At 43.0% G+C, this 20,256-nt stretch overlaps 1 protein-coding gene across 1 annotated transcript in view; it reads left to right on the plus strand.

Moving 5' to 3' along the window:
* The window catches only part of CAPN7 (calpain 7), a 231,305-nt gene that overhangs the window by 95,791 nt on the left and 115,258 nt on the right, over window positions 1-20,256 (plus strand). The window contains exons 11-14 of the mRNA XM_069211930.1: window positions 2,139-2,245; window positions 6,788-6,908; window positions 7,869-8,013; window positions 8,423-8,522. Coding sequence (XP_069068031.1) covers window positions 2,139-2,245; window positions 6,788-6,908; window positions 7,869-8,013; window positions 8,423-8,522 — 473 coding nt within the window. The remainder of the gene's footprint in view (window positions 1-2,138; window positions 2,246-6,787; window positions 6,909-7,868; window positions 8,014-8,422; window positions 8,523-20,256) is intronic.

Genomic DNA, 20,256 nt, shown 5'->3' on the forward strand with positions numbered 1-20,256 from the left:
TAATAGCACAGTTTATTCCGGGGATCCAGAATCAGCTGGCAGACAATCTCTCTCGAGATCACCAGCAAGTCCACGAATGGGAAATCCACCCACAGATTCTGAACACCTACTTCACACTCTGGGGAACACCACAAATAGACTTATTTGCAACAAAAGAGAACGCAAAATGCCAAAACTTCGCGTCCAGATACCCACACAAGCAATCCCAAGGCAATGCCCTATGGATGAACTGGTCAGGAATATTTGCTTACGCTTTTCCTCCTCTCCCTCTCCTTCCTTACCTAGTAAACAAATTGAGTCAAAACAAACTCAAACTCATTTTAATAGCACCAACGTGGGCAAGACAACCCTGGTACACAACACTGCTAGATCTGTCTGTAGTACCACACATCAAACTGCCCAACAAACCAGATCTGTTAACGCAACACAACCAACAGATCAGACACCCGGACCCAGCATCGCTGAATCTAGCAATCTGGCTCCTGAAATCCTAGAATTCGGACACTTACAACTTAGCCAAGAGTGTATGGAAGTCATAAAGCAGGCCAGAAGGCCATCCACTAGACACTGCTACGCAAGTAAGTGGAAAAGATTTGTTTGGTACTGCCATCATAATCAGATACAACCACTAGATGCAACTCCAAAACATATAGTAAATTACTTGCTCCATTTACAAAAAGCAAAGCTAGCCTTCTCTTCTATTAAAATACACCTTGCAGCAATATCTGCATACCTGCAAACTACCTATTCAACTTCCTTGTATAGGATACCAGTTATCAAAGCATTCATAGAAGGGCTTAAAAGAATTATACCACCAAGAACACCACCTGTTCCTTCATGGAACCTAAACGTGGTTCTAACAAGACTCATGGGCCCACCTTTCGAACCCATGCACTCTTGCGGCATACAATTCCTAACCTGGAAAGTTGCCTTTCTCATCGCCATTACATCTCTAAGAAGAGTAAGTGAAATTCAAGCTTTCACAACACAAGAGCCTTTTATACAAATACATAAAAATAAGGTCGTCCTACGACCTAATCCAAAATTTTTACCAAAAGTTATTTCACCATTCCATCTAAATCAAACGGTAAAACTACCAGTTTTTTTCCCACAGCCAGATTCTGTGGCTGAAAGAGCACTACATACATTAGATGTCAAAAGAGCATTAATGTACTACATTGACAGAACAAAGAACATCAGAAAAACTAAACAGCTATTTATTGCATTCCAAAAACCTCATGCAGGTAACCCAATATCAAAACAAGGTATAGCCAGATGGATAGTTAAATGCATCCAAATCTGCTACCTTAAAGCAAAAAGACAACTGCCCATTACTCCCAGGGCACATTCAACAAGGAAAAGAGGTGCTTCAATGGCCTTTTTAGGAAACATCCCAATGCAGGAAATATGTAAGGCAGCCACTTGGTCTACGCCTCACACATTCACCAAACACTACTGTATAGATGTGCTATCCGCACAACAAGCTACAGTAGGTCAAGCTGTATTAAGAACTCTATTTCAGACAACTTCTACTCCTACAGGCTAAACCACCGCTTATGGGGAACTAACTGCTTACTAGTCTATGCATACCATGTGTATCTACAGCGACAGATGCCATCGAACTGAAAATGTCACTTACCCAGTGTACATCTGTTCGTGGCATCAGTCGCTGAGATTCACATGGACCCACCCACCTCCCCGGAAGCCTGTAGCAGTTCAGAAGTTACCTTCAATTTTGTACATTTGTATATATATTACTTAATCCTTTAATAGGTACATACTTACATTTTTCATTGCGCGGGCACTATTACTATAGTACAACTCCTACCTCACCCTCTGCGGGGAAAACAATCGAAGATGGAGTCGACGCCCATGCGCAATGAGCACAGAAGGAGGAGTCACTCGGTCCCGTGACTCGAAAACACTTCTTCGAAGAAAAACAACTTGTAACACTCCGACCCAACACCAGATGGCGAGCTCATGCATACCATGTGAATCTCAGCGACTGATGCCACGAACAGATGTACACTGGGTAAGTGACATTTTCATTAGTATTCAATGTTAGGATTGTATATCCTTCAAAAATATGCACATCTGCAAGATGTATTTTATGCTTACTCACTATTCTTGTGTTGCAGAACATTGACCTACATGCCTTGACTGGATGGATACCCGAACGAATTGCTATGCATTCAGACAATCAGAGCTTTGACAAGCAAAACTCTTTCAGAATGTTATACCAAAGGTAACCATTGATAATACAGGTCCTCTAATGGCTTTTGTTTCATTTATTTGCAGTTCTATGAATTCAGACCTCTTTGGACAGCAGAAGTCTTCCTAAGCTTTGTAGCATTAACACACAAGCCTGAGAAAAAGTTGTCTTATAATGTTTCATTATTATGCATTTGGCCAAACAGAACCTCTAGACGCGTCATAGATGGCTATGCCGTACAAACAAGATTCTTTATGCTTATCTACAAAAGATAAATGTGTTAGTTAAAGGTGACCTTTTAAATGTATTTCTTTTTCAAATAAGGTCTTGTGGCATCAAGAGAGGACCGATCACGATAGCACCAGTGTAATGTCATAATCCTCCCAGTGGGCCACAACAAAAGCCATACTGTTATCAGATTTGATCAGCAGTGTTCGTACCTGGTCCGTCTTCTTAGGTACTGCCTGAGACAGTACATGCTCTGTCGCTGTAACGTTTATTGTTTCTTTAAAAAAACAAAAGAAAAAAATCTAATAAGGGACTTTTTTACCTGCCCATTACTAACCATTAGGTGGCTCCACGTCACTCTCATATCCTTCTTTCTCATTGGCCAGCACGCCGGTTCCACTTTCTTCTTCTTCCTACCTTTGTCCCTTGGATAGATCATGGACCATGCACTGATTTATTGCTTTATTAATGTCCCTTTTTTGCTCGCTTGCAGATTGTGGCACTTTTTATTTGTTTCTTGCTTGGATTTATAACTAATAAAGTTAGAAATGAAGCACTGAAAGCACTGAAATTTGCTTATGCTGTAGTATGCATCGAACACCAGTATTTTTTGGTTTTCAATTTACAAAGATGTTGATTCGGGACGTCAAGCAGGTGCTAATTTTCAATGTAAAATTGTAAATTTTTTATTGCAGTTTTATAAAGTGCAAATTTGATGGCAAAAGTATTGGAGAGCTTTAAATGAACACCAGTTACACTCCAGAAGATCGACACAGACGGCTGCCCACAGGCTGCACTGCTCTTAGCCACAACATTAAATTGAAGCATTGGCAAAGCCAGTATGAGATCTAGTAGCTTTGTTATAGCCATGTTGCACAGCAGCGTGGCCTCTGTGCTACAGGGTCGAAATAAAAAAATTAAAAAAATAAAAGCACTATGACTCAGTCAGTGCTGGCTGCATCATAGTGTTTTTCCCTTTACTTCCACCCATGCTGCAGAGTGGCCGCGATGCTATGCAACATGGCAAAAAAAATTGGCAAAGCCAATAGATCTCATATATGCGAGAACTATTGGCTTTGCAAATGTTTGTTTCCTATACTACTGAACATTACAGGCAGTTCTGGTGTTTATTCTGTCTTTGTAGTGAGGAGCTGCACTGCACTTTCAATTGTCGTGGCTTAGATTCTGGAGTTTATCTCTCAACTCTCAGGTCAAATGGCTTTCCAGTTGCAGGCTCCCCAGTAGTTGCATAAGCAGTAGTCTTATTGATGATCTTATCCTAAGCTCAGTGATTATGCTGGTGCCTCTAATAAAGCATTTGCTGCCTTTTTACTCATATTCTACTCTTAAAAAAGCTGTGCCCAGGATTATATCAAAGTAGGCTACCTCTTCCATATGTGATTCAATTGATGAACGCCTCTTTGGAGGCATCTGTAGTGCCGCAGAGTTAGAGACAGGCCCTACTATTACCATTACTAAAGAAAGCTAAAGCGGACCACTAGGTGCATAGCATCTTCAGACCAATTTTTATTTTACCTTCTGCAACTAAAATGTTGGGGAATTTGCCAATTGACAACTCTCCCAGTTGTTGGATCAGAATCACCTGCTACAGGACACGCAGTCTGGCTTTCGTGCAGGCTGCAGCACCGAATCAGCCCATCTGGAGGTCGCTGAATTCATTAAGGTGAATCTGGATCAGGAAGAGACAACTATGGGTGTCCTCCCACTCCATTCTTCCGCAAAGGTTATGGAGTGTGTGTGTCCAAAGGCTGGCCTGGGCCTAGCTCAAGTCTATCTGGAAGACGGATCTCAGACATTTACCCCCCCCCCTTTTTACATCTTCCGCCAAACCCCGTGACTGTGGGATACCTCAGAGCTCTGCCCTGAGCCTGACTCTTTTTAATGTCTAACTGGCCCCCCTGGTGAATCTTGTTGAAGCGTGGGGTGTGAAGGTGATGACTCCAAGTTGATGCTTTCCGTCCAGGGGAAGGATGTGGGGACTTTGAACACCTTTGAGGTGCCTGAGGGCCGTTGGATGAACGTTAATTGTCTTAATTTGAATTCTGACAAAACAGAAATACTCTTCTTTGATCATCCAGACTCCTATAACTGGTGGCCTGCAGAGCTGGGCATTATGCCTCCCTAACCTCCCTTGGTCAGTAGTAAGAAGTCTGAGCTTCAAATTCGACTCTAACCTGTCCTCAGCTTAGAGCTGTCTCAGCCAGCTGTTTCCTTATGCTGAAATCTCTCAGGAAGATGCTCCATCTGATTCCTGAGGAGAATTGTAAGACCATCATTCATACCTTGGAAACTTCAAAGCTAGATTACACTAATAGCCTGTACCTGGGTCTACCATCTTATCTGTTACACTGCCTGCAGATTATTCAAAACTCAGCAGCATGTTTCATTTTGAAGATCCTGGCCCGTTCATCTATTTCGACCTCCTTATGTAGCCTACACTGGCTGCATTAAATTCAAAGCACTAATCTTTGCCCATAGAGCCTGAGAGAAAAGAGGCACTCTATTTTTAAGAAGATTGTCTGCCTATCAGCAGGATAGATCATTGCACTCCAATGCGCTAAAACTTGTACGTGTGCCCAAGGTCCGCAAGGAGGTCGCTCCTTTTTCCTTTTTGACCTCCAAACTCTGGAATTCCCTGCCAACCCTATGTTTCGCTCCTTCCGAACCAGTTTTTTATAAAGTACTGAAGACTTTTCTTTTTGATGCGTACACTTTTTGCTCTGGGATTTGATTAGCCTTTGTATGTTCCGCAGTTACCCCTAAGCGTACGGGATGCTTCTACGGAAGCAGCTACGCACTTTACATACTCTGTTGCATTGTATTCTGTTGTTGTCATGTAGATACGTTTTCAAACCATATGTTTTTCACATTATCTGTTTTTTAGGTTATGGATTATGTGTGTATGTTCATATATAAGAGAGAATAGGTGGCAAATAGCTAGTGATTGCAAGCCCATTAATTAATCTACAGTGTACTGAGGAGTAGAAAAAATATTTTTGAGTCAAATTAGAAATGACCCTTAAAAGTCTGCAAGCTGCCTGCTAGTGATTGTGCCCCTTTACTTCCTGAAAGGTTCAACTCATGCTGTTATCGCCAAAAAATATAAAACACTAATTGGAAAGGGAATGTTCACAACTATTAGACGATGATTAGATTTTACTATGAGTGCCAGTAGCCCTCTCATTGACGGGTGCAGGGAATAGGCCTGTAACCCGCAATTCTAGGATGAGGGTTCACTCTGTGTGTTCTATCAGTCTTAACCACTTGTAACACAGCTAGGTGACAGCAGTCATAGGAGCATGTAAGTTTCAAATTGCACAACAAAACCTCTGATTCTTTAAAAGTTTTGGAATCCACCAGTGTATCACAACTAACTAGAGGAGTCACTCTATTGATTTGCTCTTCGACACAGGTCATATGACCACTGCAGTATCAAATTAATTTGCATGCTGGTTGGATCATTTTCTTGTTCAGTTTGCTAAAGCCCCTTTTTCAAGTTGTTAACCTAGGTGGAAACAACTGGTCAGACACTATGCATGATCTGTGTGTCTATCCCCAGAAGTAGCTAGTGAGCATTTTAAATAGTATCGTACCAGCAGAATGAATTGTCGCACACCTCAGTTTTATGCTACTTAAAAATATACAAATGATGCACAACTAATGATACTTTATATATTTTTCCTAGAACAGGTACATGAAATAAGGCAGTGCCAAAGTGTGTTTTTTATCCTACATACCCTCAAAAGCCTCCAATAATTGGGGTGCACAATGAAGCAAGAGCATCCACAGGAAAACTTGGAAATAAATTGGGTCAGCAAGGAGACTAATTGGACTCGAATTACAATAGCTCAGAAATAACATTATGGAATTAAAAGATTTTTATTTTGCCGTTTGTGGAAAAAAAATGAGCACACATTTTTCTTTTACTTTTTACTTTCAAAATGTTATGAAATGTTCTTGAAAAAAAATCCAACTATATTTTAGATTCTTTTGTAATGTATTGAAAGAATCCAGGTTTGCTGAACATCTAGTTGTTTGCAATCTTATAGTGAATTAATGAACTAAGATTTGCGTCTGCATCATTCATAGAAACTGTTAGTGAGATTAGACTGTGATTCTATAATGTCAAGTAATTGCTGTGAAGCAGGGTTACACAGCCTCAACAACTTACGGAGAAAAGATCTAGTCCATCGGTATTATTGGCAGGTTGTATTTGGTTTAGATTGAGAAAGAGAGTAGCATACAGTGGTAAAGTAAGGCTTATTATTAATTGACTTGCTTGGCAAGCCAGATAACTGCATGTGTACATTTCATTGTTTCCGACAGATTTCACAAAGGTGATGTCCTTATAACAACAGCTACTGGAGTGATGACTGAAGAAGAGGGGGAGAAGTGGGGCTTAGTCCCTACTCATGCTTATGCAGTTCTGGATATCCGAGAATACAAGGTACAAGCAAAAACTATAGCAGCTTATGGTGTGCTGCTGTCCAGGCATGTCCGTCATGTAGAGGGAAAGCTGGCTTATGTGGAGATGATTTCACCAATTGGGCTTTCAGAACATAGTGGAGAGTGTTAGATGTTAATTTGGAGACAATTATATTTCATTGGTTCTCACAACCTAAGTTTTGCTCCCAGTGGTTGGGAGAATTCAATTTAGAACTGCATACCATCGATCAAGTGAATTCTCAAGGCTGTTCGTGCTATATTCTACATTGTGTCTTGGTCTCATGCCTCTCGATCACACATTTGACTACATGGGACCACTGCCTGCTTTCAAAAAATGTTGTCACCCACATTCACAAAGGGGAAGGGGTCCCTTCGGACCCCCTTCCCATTTGCCAAATGGGTTACCATTAGTCCGAAATTGGTGGTAACCTGTGAATGTTTTGCAACCACATTTCGGTGGCAAAACATTCTTACATCCTACTGCGAATCGTTATACGGAAGGGGGCACCCTTAACACGCCCCTTCCTAATACTGAATCGTAGACCTTATTTGCTATTCAGTAAGAGGATACTGAATCGCAAATAGGGCTTTCGTACATCCCAAAATGTTTTTAGAGGTCGCAAACAGCCCGATTCTGCGAATCGGACTGTTAGCAAAAGCTAAAAACTTATGTACTTTTGGCCCTTAGACCTTTGGCCATCAAAGTCATGTTTGAGTGACACTGCCTCTAGATTATGACACTATGTTTACCTTTTGCTTGGAGCCATGGAAGTTACATATTTGTTTATCTGGGATGAGACCTATGATACATTGCTATATGCACTGGGAGCTGTGTATTGTGTACATTAAATGGAAAAATGTTCTTGTACCACAAGGTCCAATGATTGATTCCCTTTTGTATTAGCCCTGTTACTCAGGTTGCTTTGATTTCTAAACAGCCGTCTCTTTTCTGTTTTTATAGGGCCTGCGGTTTCTTCAGTTGAAAAATCCTTGGAGCCATTTACGATGGAAGGGACGATACTGTGAAAATGATCTGAAAAACTGGACCCCCGAGTTACAGAAAGTTTTGAACTTTGATCCAAAAACAGCTCAGAAAATCGACAATGGTAATAATACAACATTTGTACTGCAGTTCATAATGATTACATGAGAGCGTATATCCGACTGCAGGTACCTTAATTTAGTATGTGTGAAAATGACCTGTAGTGTAGCATTCTGAATTATGATATACCTGTCTTGATGATAAAGGAATGGGTTGTGTGAAGGGATTCTAAGAAAAGTCCGTTTTTGTTGTTCGGCTCACCTGGAGGTTGCTTACTTATTACCCAATTGTAAAGAATAAAACTGGTGTATGATTGAAACTATCTGCGCGGATTACTACAGTAACTATTGCAGTAATTGTTACAGCAACGTTTTCAAGGCTTTATCTGGCTTCTGTTTGAACAATTCAGCATGGGGTATATTTTCAAGAACAACATATTAGAAAGACAAACTAGCTGTGTTCTTGTGTTGCAGGAATTTTTTGGATTTCTTGGGAAGATCTCTGCCAGTATTATGATGTCATATATCTGAGTTGGAACCCAAGTCTTTTCAAAGAATCAACATGTATTCACAGGTTGGTCTAAGTATTATCTTTCATTTTAAGGCTTTGTTATATCATTATCAAATGTTTGAACACTTCTAGAGTGCTATGCGCTTACTCATTTATAATATGTAAGTTGCCCATACTCAAATATTTCCGTGGTATGTGCAGCCTTGATGACAAGCATGAAAAACAGAAAGAGTGATATTTTAAGATTTAGTAGAACAGATAAAATCACTAACTCTCAACATAACATTTTTTTGTTTTAAAACAATATGTGTGTTTTTATTTGGGAAGACTCTATCTCCTCTGAGTGAATGGGGAATAAATTCCAAACTTCAGGTTCTGAATTATAAAAAGGCTTTCGGATCTTTCCTGCTAATCAACATCTGTATCGTAAAACACACAAGTTTTAGATTAATGAATAAATTAGGACCCGACTCAGCAGATACAAGTTTTATTTTACGGGTAGTTTTTGAGCCCAGTAGATTCCCAGATTATATTAAAAGTTTGTGATGGCTGTAGGTTCACAGTTGATATATGTAAGAAACTAAGCTACAAATTACAAATGTTTGAAACTAAACAGGGATCCTAGCACTAGTCCCAACACCAAGCACTTATTTTCAAGGTGCTAGAGGGGTTGCTCTCTTTACTCCTTGAAAATGCAGGGCGGGTGTGCCCATGGTCATAACTTGTGGGCTTATTTCAGCAGTAAGCAAAGTTCTGGTTAAAATCACAACTTTAAAGTGAAGTTGTGGGGTTAGAGCCTGTGGACCTCACCCGCTTTTTTTTTTTTTAAAATCTTTTCTGAGAGTGAGCAGAGATGTCCTTAGATGCTAGGCTTTTAACTATGCATTCCTCTGATACCTACTGTGCTTCGGATGCATGCGAGTTGTTTGATTCATGTTTTGGGTCACAAAGGTCACAGGAGCCTCTGTAATCCAGGTCCTATTGACTTTACTATAATCTGCAATAGGCTGATCAAATTAAGAGTTAAAGTTAAAAGTGGCCTACTAGAGCTTGCCTTCTTTTTCCAGTTCCTACTCTTTGATTAGTAGTTGGGTTCTGCAGTTTGACTTTCTCACTGCTCTAAAAGTTAGGGCTTGATTTAGTTCTTGATGGTGTTACCACCAAGCTTCTTCGGCAGCGAACCAGAAAACACCATCAAGTCAATGGTGTTTTGCATGCCGTATTCAGATGTATTGCTGGTGAGCTGAAGACCACTACGACGGCGCGCCCTTCCTAGCGATTTAGCTGTGTCAGCTGTGCTGCCGGTGTCATACCGGCGGATTGCTGACGGAGGGAGACCCTCGCTGGACTGAAAGGACAACGGACAATGGAATAACTATGGAATATAGGTAAGTCTCACACACACACACTGTACCTCAACCATATATGTCCCCTGCACAACACATGATTCAACACACCATATACACACCATCATCCATTGCCATTCCAGCACTTCACAACCCACATATTCCAAACACACCCATTGCCATACATTTGTGACACAACACACACACACACACACACACACACACACACTAACTATTGACACTGTATCCACACATGACACAACTACAACAACCAACACAACTACACAAACACACTCAAACGAGGCACACCTACACACATCATGACAATGCCGGCCACACAACACTGACCTGACTGTTGTACACACCGACACAAAATACACAGCCTTGATCCTACATGCAAGTGATATGCATACAGACACAACCACATCGCCCACACCAGCTCCCTTCACCTCAACCATCCAATCAAATCAAATCTCACACACACACACACACACACACACACACACACACACACACACACACACACACACACACACACACACACACACACACACACACACATATACATTCTGACTCACATACACAACAGGTAGCACAACCTTACCAGTACAGGTCCTCTTGCAATGCGCACACATGGACAGTTGACAAATGTGATCGTACCCTCACTGTCGTGCCACCATTCATTTGGCAATGAATGATGACACCACAATAACAGTTGTGTATGTGTGCGATTGCGTGTCGTGCCAGTGTGTCCCCATCCACGTCCGACCCAGTCGTGTTCCAGACATATGCATGTCACAGTGATTTTAAAAAGCATTACTGTGATTTGTACATGCCTGTAGTGGTCCCGACATAATGTGCAGTGCTCACCCAACATACCCTGGCATGTCCCTCCTTCGAGTCAGTCGACCGTGGGTGTGGGAGGGGAGATTTGGGGTGGGGGGGATAGACTTGGGTTGCGGTTTCTCCAAGTGTCAGTGGCAGCAGCAACAGCAGGTCTTGTCCAGTCAAAAGTGAAAGTGGATTTGAGAGAAAAAGTGTACCTCATTTTTCCCCCCAATCCACCAACTCGGGTATGGAGGGTGGACTACCACTTTTTGCTTGGCAGTAAGGCACATCCAAATCTGCACGGTGGCTGGAGTCCCGTCGACAGCCACGTTTCCCTACGGTACCGTTGACGTGGGCGGTGTTTCTTGGCGGAGATGGTGGGACAAATGCGGGCACTCGCCTGTGGGACAGCCAACATCTAAGTCCGGCGGATAACTGTCCTGGCAGCGGACGGGTTTTCGTTCAAAAACGACTGCAGGACCTTTACCGCCAAGATCTAAATCAGGCCCTTAATTTCTTTCTTCTCCATTTAGAGATATCTGAGATAATATGAATGGTGACAAATGAAGAAGAGCTAAAACAAAAGCTTCATATTCATAAACAACATTCTAGATGAGAAAACATTTTAAAACTATTAGAAAGTGATCCATTTAGCTTTTACAAGCAATAGCTGAAGTATGCCATAACTATTGTGAAACACTTAATAGGGTACACAATCTGAATGGATCAGTTCGATGGCATCTGTCGCTGTAGATACACATGTTCTGCAATAGCTCGCCATCTGGTGTTGGGTCGGAGTGTTACAAGTTGTTTTTCTTCGAAGAAGTGTTTTCGAGTCACGGGACCGAGTGACTCCTCCTTCTGTGCTCATTGCGCATGGGCGTCGACTCCATCTTCGATTGTTTTCTTTCCGCCATCGGGTTCGGACGTGTTCCTGTCGCTCCGAGTTTCGGAACGGAAAGATAGCTGAAAACGGAAGATTTTCGACGGTATCGTTGCGATCCGGTTCGAGATAAACACACACGACGACGCATTGAACATCAAAGCGCTTCGGTGCCCTTCGGGGTAGATTTCGGCACACCGTCGGGGCCTAGTCGGCCCGACCGCGTGGAGAACAACGCCGATGGAACGGACCCCGTTTCGATTCTGCCCTGAATGCCACAACAAATATCCTTATACGGACCAACACTCGGTCTGTAACCTGTGCCTGTCACCCGAGCACAGCGAAGACTCCTGTGAGGCCTGTCGGGCGTTCCGGTCCCGAAAAACTCTGCGCGACCGTCGAGCGAGAAGACTGCAGATGGCGTCCACGCCAAAGGAGCATCGACAGTTCGAGACAGAAGAGGAACAGGAGGAATCCTTTTCCATCCAGGATTCAGACTCCGACGAACTCGACAATACAAAAACTGTGAGTAAGACGTCGAGATCAGAACTTAAAAAAGGCAAAAAGGCCCAGGGGACGCCACTGCCAACCGGCCATGGCTCAACCCAAATTCCCGGTGACCAACAATCGGCACCGAAAAAGGCCCATTCAGTGTCGAGATCGTCCGACTCCGGTCGAGACACCGGCACGCAGCCTCCTCGGGACCGAGAGAGTGCTAAAGAGAAGCATCGACACCGAGAGTTCGGTGTCGACACGGATCGACGCCGAGACAGTGGCGCCGAAGACCATAGAGGCCAAGATTTTTCGGCACAAAAGAAGAGGAAGGTTACCTCGGAGCCGAAAAGACAAACAACAGGGTTTTCGGAGCCGAAAAAAGCACCAACAGACCCAGTTTCAGGCTCCTATACTGAAGAACATTCTATGTCTTCACAAATGAAAAAACACAGATTCGAACAGGAACTGCAATCCACTGAAGTGGATCACACGCAAAAGCGTATCTTTATTCAGCAGGGGACAGGGAAGATCAGTACCCTTCCACCTGTCAAAAGAAAGAGAACACTTCAGTTTATAGCACTAGAGGCTCCTCAGCAACAAACAGCAAAGAAGGTAACACCTCCTCCCTCGCCTCCACCTGTAACTCCGGCTTCGCCAACTTACACCCCGTCACATTCGCCAGCTCACACCGCCATGAGCCACGATGACCAAGATCAAGACGCGTGGGACTTGTACGATGCACCAGTGTCTGATAACAGCCCAGACACATACCCAACTAGGCCATCACCACCTGAGGACAGCACAGCCTATTCACAAGTGGTGGCTAGAGCAGCACAGTTCCATAATGTGGAACTACACTCTGAACAAGTAGAGGATGACTTTTTATTTAACACCCTCTCCTCCACCCACAGCTCCTACCAAAGCCTGCCTATGCTCCCAGGCATGCTACGCCATGCAAAGGAGATCTTCAAGGAGCCAGTTAAAAGTAGGGCAGTAACGCCTAGAGTGGACAAAAAGTATAAGGCGCCTCCTACGGACCCTGTATTCATCACCTCTCAGCTGCCACCAGATTCTGTGGTGGTAGGGGCTGCCAGAAAACGGGCAAATTCACACACTTCTGGGGGTGCACCTCCCCCAGATAAAGAAAGCAGAAAGTTCGATGCAGCCGGGAAGAGGGTCGCTGTCCAAGCAGCAAACCAGTGGCACATCGCAAACTCACAAGCGCTGCTAGCGCGATACGACAGAGCCCACTGGGATGAGATGCAGCATCTCATTGAACATCTCCCAAAAGATCTACAAAAAAGAGCAAAACAGGTTGTTGAGGAGGGTCAAAACATTTCCAACAATCAAATACGCCCCTCTATGGATGCAGCAGACACAGCCGCAAGGACCATTAATACGTCGGTTACCATCCGTAGGCACGCATGGCTCAGAACGTCTGGATTCAAGCCAGAAATTCAGCAGGCAGTACTTAACATGCCAGTAAACGAAAAACTTCTGTTCGGTCCGGAGGTCGACGCAGCCATAGAAAAGCTCAAAAAGGACACTGACACTGCCAAGGCCATTGGCGCACTCTACTCCCCGCAGAGCAGAGGATCTTATACCACCTTCCGCAAAACACCTTTTAGAGGAGGGTTTCGGGGTCAGGCCACACAAGCTAGTACCTCACAGTCCGCACCGTCCACCTACCAGGGACAGTACAGGGGAGGCTTTCGGGGCCAGTATAGAGGAGGGCAATTCCCTAGAAATAGAGGAAGATTTCAAAGCCCCAAAACCACTACCAACAAGCAGTGACTCACACGTCACTCACCCCCCCCACACAACACCAGTGGGGGGAAGGATAGGTCAATATTACGAAGCATGGGAGGAAATAACTACAGACACATGGGTCCTAGCAATTATCCAACATGGTTATTGCATAGAATTCCTGCAATTCCCTCCAGACATACCACCAAAATCACAAAATTTATCAAAACACCATTCACAGCTTCTAGAGATAGAAGTTCAAGCACTACTGCAAAAAAATGCAATAGAATTAGTACCAAGCACACAAATAAACACAGGAGTTTATTCTCTGTACTTCTTGATACCAAAAAAGGACAAAACACTGAGACCAATTTTAGACCTCAGAGTAGTAAACACATTCATCAAATCAGACCATTTTCACATGGTCACACTACAAGAAGTGTTACCATTGCTCAAAAAACACAACTACATGACAACCCTAGACCTCAAAGACGCATATTTCCATATACCAATACATCAATCACACAGAAAATATCTAAGGTTTGTATTCAAAGGAATACATTACGAATTCAAAGTATTGCCTTTTGGTTTAACAACCGCTCCCAGAGTATTCACAAAATGCCTAGCAGTAGTTGCTGCACACATCAGAAGGCAGCAAATACATGTATTCCCGTATCTAGACGACTGGCTAATCAAAACCAGTTCGCTCACACAATGCTCAAACCACACAAATCAAGTCATACAAACCCTCTACAAACTAGGGTTCACCGTCAACTTAGCAAAATCCAACATTCAGCCAAGCAAAGTACAGCAATATCTAGGAGCCATAATAAACACGACAAAAGGAGTAGCAACGCCAACTCCACAAAGAATTCACAATTTCAACAAAGTCATTCAACACATGTCTCCAAATCAAACAATACAAGCAAGAACAATACTACAGCTCCTAGGCATGATGTTCTCATGCATAGCCATTGTCCCAAACGCAAGACTGCACATGAGGCCCTTACAACAGTGCCTAGCCTCACAGTGGTCTCAAGCACAGGGTCACCTTCTAGATCTGGTGTTAATAGACCGCCAAACTTACCTCTCGCTTCTATGGTGGAACAGTATAAATTTAAACAAAGGGCGGCCTTTCCAAGACCCAGTGCCACAGTACGTAATAACAACAGATGCTTCCATGACAGGGTGGGGAGCACATCTCAATCAACACAACATAAGAGGACAATGGAACATACATCAAACAAAACTGCATATAAATCATCTAGAATTATTAGCAGTTTTTCAAGCACTAAAAGCTTTCCAACCAATCATAACCCACAAATACATCCTTGTCAAAACAGACAACATGACAACGATGTATTATCTAAACAAACAAGGAGGAACACATTCAACGCAGTTAAGCTTATTAGCTCAAAACATATGGAAGTGGGCAATCCACCATCAAATTCGCCTAATAGCACAGTTTATTCCAGGGATCCAGAATCAACTGGCAGACAATCTCTCTCGAGATCACCAGCAAGTCCACGAATGGGAAATCCACCCACAAATTCTGAACACCTACTTCACACTCTGGGGAACACCTCAAATAGACTTATTTGCAACAAAAGAAAACGCAAAATGCCAAAACTTCGCGTCCAGATTCCCACACAAGCAATCCCAAGGCAATGCCCTATGGATGAACTGGTCAGGAATATTTGCTTACGCTTTTCCTCCTCTCCCTCTCCTTCCTTATCTAGTAAACAAATTGAGTCAAAACAAACTCAAACTCATTTTAATAGCACCAACGTGGGCAAAACAACCCTGGTACACAACACTGCTAGATCTTTCTGTAGTACCCCACATCAAACTGCCCAACAAACCAGATCTGTTAACGCAACACAACCAACAGATCAGACACCCAGATCCAGCATCGCTGAATCTAGCAATCTGGCTCCTGAAATCCTAGAATTCGGACACTTACAACTTAGCCAAGAGTGTATGGAAGTCATAAAGCAGGCCAGAAGGCCATCCACTAGACACTGCTACGCAAGTAAGTGGAAAAGATTTGTTTGTTACTGCCATCATAATCAGATACAACCACTACACGCAACTCCAAAACATATAGTAAATTACTTGCTCCATTTACAAAAAGCAAAGCTAGCCTTCTCTTCTATTAAAATACACCTTGCAGCAATATCTGCATACCTGCAGACTACCTATTCAACTTCCTTGTATAGGATACCAGTCATCAAAGCATTCATAGAAGGTCTTAAAAGAATTATACCACCAAGAACACCACCTGTTCCTTCATAGAACCTAAACGTGGTCCTAACAAGACTCATGGGCCCACCTTTCGAACCCATGCACTCTTGCGGAATACAATTCCTAACCTGGAAAGTTGCCTTTCTCATCGCCATTACATCTCTAAGAAGAGTAAGTGAAATTCAAGCGTTCACAACACAAGAACCTTTTATACAAATACATAAAAATAAGGTCGTCCTACGACCTAATCCAAAATTTTTACCAAAAGTTATTTCACCGTTCCATCTAAATCAAACGGTAGAACTACCAGTTTTTTTCCCACAGCCAGATTCTGTGGCTGAAAGAGCACTACATACATTAGATGTCAAAAGAGCATTAATGTACTACATTGACAGAACAAAGAACATCAGAAAGACTAAACAGCTATTTATTGCATTCCAAAAACCTCATGCAGGTAACCCAATATCAAAACAAGGTATAGCCAGATGGATAGTTAAATGCATCCAAATCTGCTACCTTAAAGCAAAAAGACAACTGCCCATTACTCCCAGGGCACATTCAACAAGGAAAAAGGGTGCTTCAATGGCCTTTTTAGGAAACATCCCAATGCATGAAATATGTAAGGCAGCCACATGGTCTACGCCTCACACATTCACCAAACACTACTGTATAGATGTGCTATCCGCACAACAAGCTACAGTAGGTCAAGCTGTATTAAGAACTCTATTTCAGACAACTTCTACTCCTACAGGCTAAACCACCGCTTATGGGGAAATAACTGCTTACTAGTCTATGCAGAACATGTGTATCTACAGCGACAGATGCCATCGAACTGAAAATGTCACTTACCCAGTGTACATCTGTTCGTGGCATCAGTCGCTGAGATTCACATGTGCCCACCCACCTCCCCGGGAGCCTGTAGCAGTTCAGAAGTTACCTTCAATTTTGTACATTTGTATATATATTATTTAAACCTTTAATAGGTACATACTTACACATTTCATTGCGCGGGCACTATTACTATAGTACAACTCCTACCTCACCCTCTGCGGGGAAAACAATCGAAGATGGAGTCGACGCCCATGCGCAATGAGCACAGAAGGAGGAGTCACTCGGTCCCGTGACTCGAAAACACTTCTTCGAAGAAAAACAACTTGTAACACTCCGACCCAACACCAGATGGCGAGCTATTGCAGAACATGTGAATCTCAGCGACTGATGCCACGAACAGATGTACACTGGGTAAGTGACATTTTCATTCTGAATTGTTCAGACTGAGAATAGTAAAAGACACTACTTCACACTCAAGCATTTAACTTGATCTAGCACAATATGGGCCATGAATGCAAAATACAGCCTTCCAAAACACATTTGAAAGCTTGCTGCTGCAGTTGCTTCCAATACTCCAGTATCGCAATTTGTTCTAGATTTTGTGTCAAACCACTATTGCTAATACTTGTTTAGTTGCTTACACGTTGTAAGTGAGAGTGTTTAAAAAGCAGGCTGAGACACCCATAATAACTAAAGTGTGATTTATATATGCTGCTATGTCAAGTGAAATTGAAGTAAATTCTTAAAAAGGTATCATAGAGGAGAGACAGGCAGACCATTATTAAGAAACCCTCTAACCAACTGCTTGTCCAAGGGTACACATGAGTCTCTATCTAAAGTACCCGTTACTGCATTCAGAAGATGGGTTCCAGCCACCTGGCAATCACCCAGATAAAACAGGAACTTCATGTATATCCCTGAACTGAATCCTAAAGACAATGGTGTCAAATCATGGCAAAGATTTCTCACATAATCAGAAGGGCACCTTCTTTTTCGACAAGACAAAGAAAATGTTCTTTAATGTTTACAAGGAGTTATTTTCTTATTAACGAGGGCCCTGAATGTATGAGCAGCATTTTAGCACCTTCACAAATGTCTTACCTATACATTTGCAAAAGTAGCACTCTGACTGTTAGCGTACTAGTTAAAGGCGCCAGTGGAATAATATAAAAACAATATGTTAACCATGTACCAAATAATTAGGCAGCAAAAATACAAAAATGATTTTTTCTTGTCAACCTCACTGAGAGAGAAAGGTAGGGAATGGAATGAGAAAGTCTATTAAAAAACATATCACTTCTCCCCTACCAGGCCAAAGTATTCATGACGACCATCAACAAACAGCTTACCGAATACCTGGAACAAAATCGCCTCCCAATCACAATTCTGTGCTAACCACAGTACTAAGACGGCCCTGATAGCCACTAAAGACATCAGAACCCTCTTCGCCTGCAGAGACACAATGGCCCTGATCCTCCTCGACGTCTCTGCTGCTTTCAAAACTGTTTCCCCACCACTCTCTCATCAACAGACTCTACAACATCGGCATTCAGCAAAACACAATCAAGTGGATTGCTTCCTTCCTCACAGGATGCACACAGAGCATCCCGCTGCCCCCTTCACCTCCGAACCCAATGACTTCTCATGCGGCTTACCCCAAGGATGATACCTCACCCCCACCTTGTTCAACACCTACATGATCCCCCTCACAGACATCGTCAGTTCCAAATGCCTCAACATAATTTCTTACGCAATCGACACTCAACTCATCCTCTTGCTCTCCGAAAACCCCTCCACCACCAGAATCAACTTCTGCAACGCCATGACTAATGTAGCCAACTGGATGAGAAACAACTGCCTTAAACTCAACTCTGACAAGACAGAAGTCCTGATTTTCGGGAAGAACACCTCCATATGGGACCACAGCTGGTGGCCAGCAGAACTCTGACAAACAGCCACATCCACAGACCATGCACGCTACCTAGGCATCATCCTCGACACTGAACTGACCACGAAACGACAAATCAACACAATCGCCTCCTCCTGCTTTCGCACTCTTTGCAAGCTCTTCAGAATCTTCAGATTGATCCCAGTTAACTCCAGAAAGACCGCCCCTTGTCACCAGCCGCCTCGACTACCGTAACGTTCTCTATCCCGGCATCTCCACCGGGCTCCACTGGCTCCCCATCCAGAAAAGATGCCAGTTCAAGATCCTTACACACGCCTACAAAGATATGGGTAATCAAGGACTGGCCTGCATCAATCATCGACTGAATTTCCACCTTCTCTCAAGACACCTGTACTCTACCTCATTAGCCCATGCACACAACCACTTGGTCCGTTGCACTCACAGCGAGGGTTGCTCCTTCTCACACAGCGCCCAGATAAACCTAGGAGTGGCAGTGCTGCGCTGTGCAAATACGAATGGAAAAAGAGAACTGTGGCAAGAAAGTGGGAAGAACGGGGAGAATGTGCTGAAAAAAGAAAAGAGCTGGATGAATACTTCCTATGGACATCATTTAAGGAACACCAGGAGTAGTAGCTGCGACCCCTGGCTTGCCACTTGTGACCCCTGGCTTCCCACTTGCGACGCCTGGCCTCAGAGGTAGCACCATCAGTGCCAATAGTACAGGGGCAGCTTGTCCTTATGTACATCGATTGGGGCTCCAATCTCCTTTTTTTTTGTCAATTCTTTTTATTACACTAATAGTGAATAATATTTCACTATTAGTCTAATAAAAAAAGGAGTATAATTAGGTTGAAAATGACCCTTCCTAGCAGCAGAGGTAAGTAAAAATTGATTTTAACTGTATGTTGTGTGAATGTGTACAGGCGATGGTGTGTTCATATGAGAGAGTGTGTGTGTGTATGTATAAGTGTGTGTGAATAAACTTAAAGGTCAAATGGTGTGTGTGATGACATTTCTACTACCCCTGACCTTTGGTGAATTGACATTCATGATACTTCACCCTCCCCCGCCTAAAAAGTGTGTTTGCAGCATTTGTTACTGTAGATCACATGCCTTGCATACCCCTTCAATCTAGCATTGGGTTTGGAACGATACAGCTTAATTTTCTTCAAAGAAGTAGTTTCAGTCTTGTAGTGACTCTTGGTACCTCTCCTGAACCCAAAATGCACCAGTAATCAGACTTCACCTCACAATTGTTCTTTTCTTCCATGGAATTTGGAAATGTTATTGAATACTTCATGAACAGCTTACATCGAAAGGATATTTGTACACCTGGGGACTGGGTACATCAAGAACTTCCATTGTGGCATCGAGCACACTGTATCCAGCACCAGATAGAGTTCAGGAACCAGGGTCAAGGCCATATAAGGATGACTTGTTTGAGAGGAGGTGATGGAAAACACTCCATATACATTTTGTCCCATTTGCAACAACAAATTCCTATGGCCAGGCCAA

The sequence above is a fragment of the Pleurodeles waltl genome, chromosome 10 (assembly GCF_031143425.1).
Source record: "Pleurodeles waltl isolate 20211129_DDA chromosome 10, aPleWal1.hap1.20221129, whole genome shotgun sequence".
NCBI lineage: Eukaryota > Metazoa > Chordata > Amphibia > Caudata > Salamandridae > Pleurodeles > Pleurodeles waltl.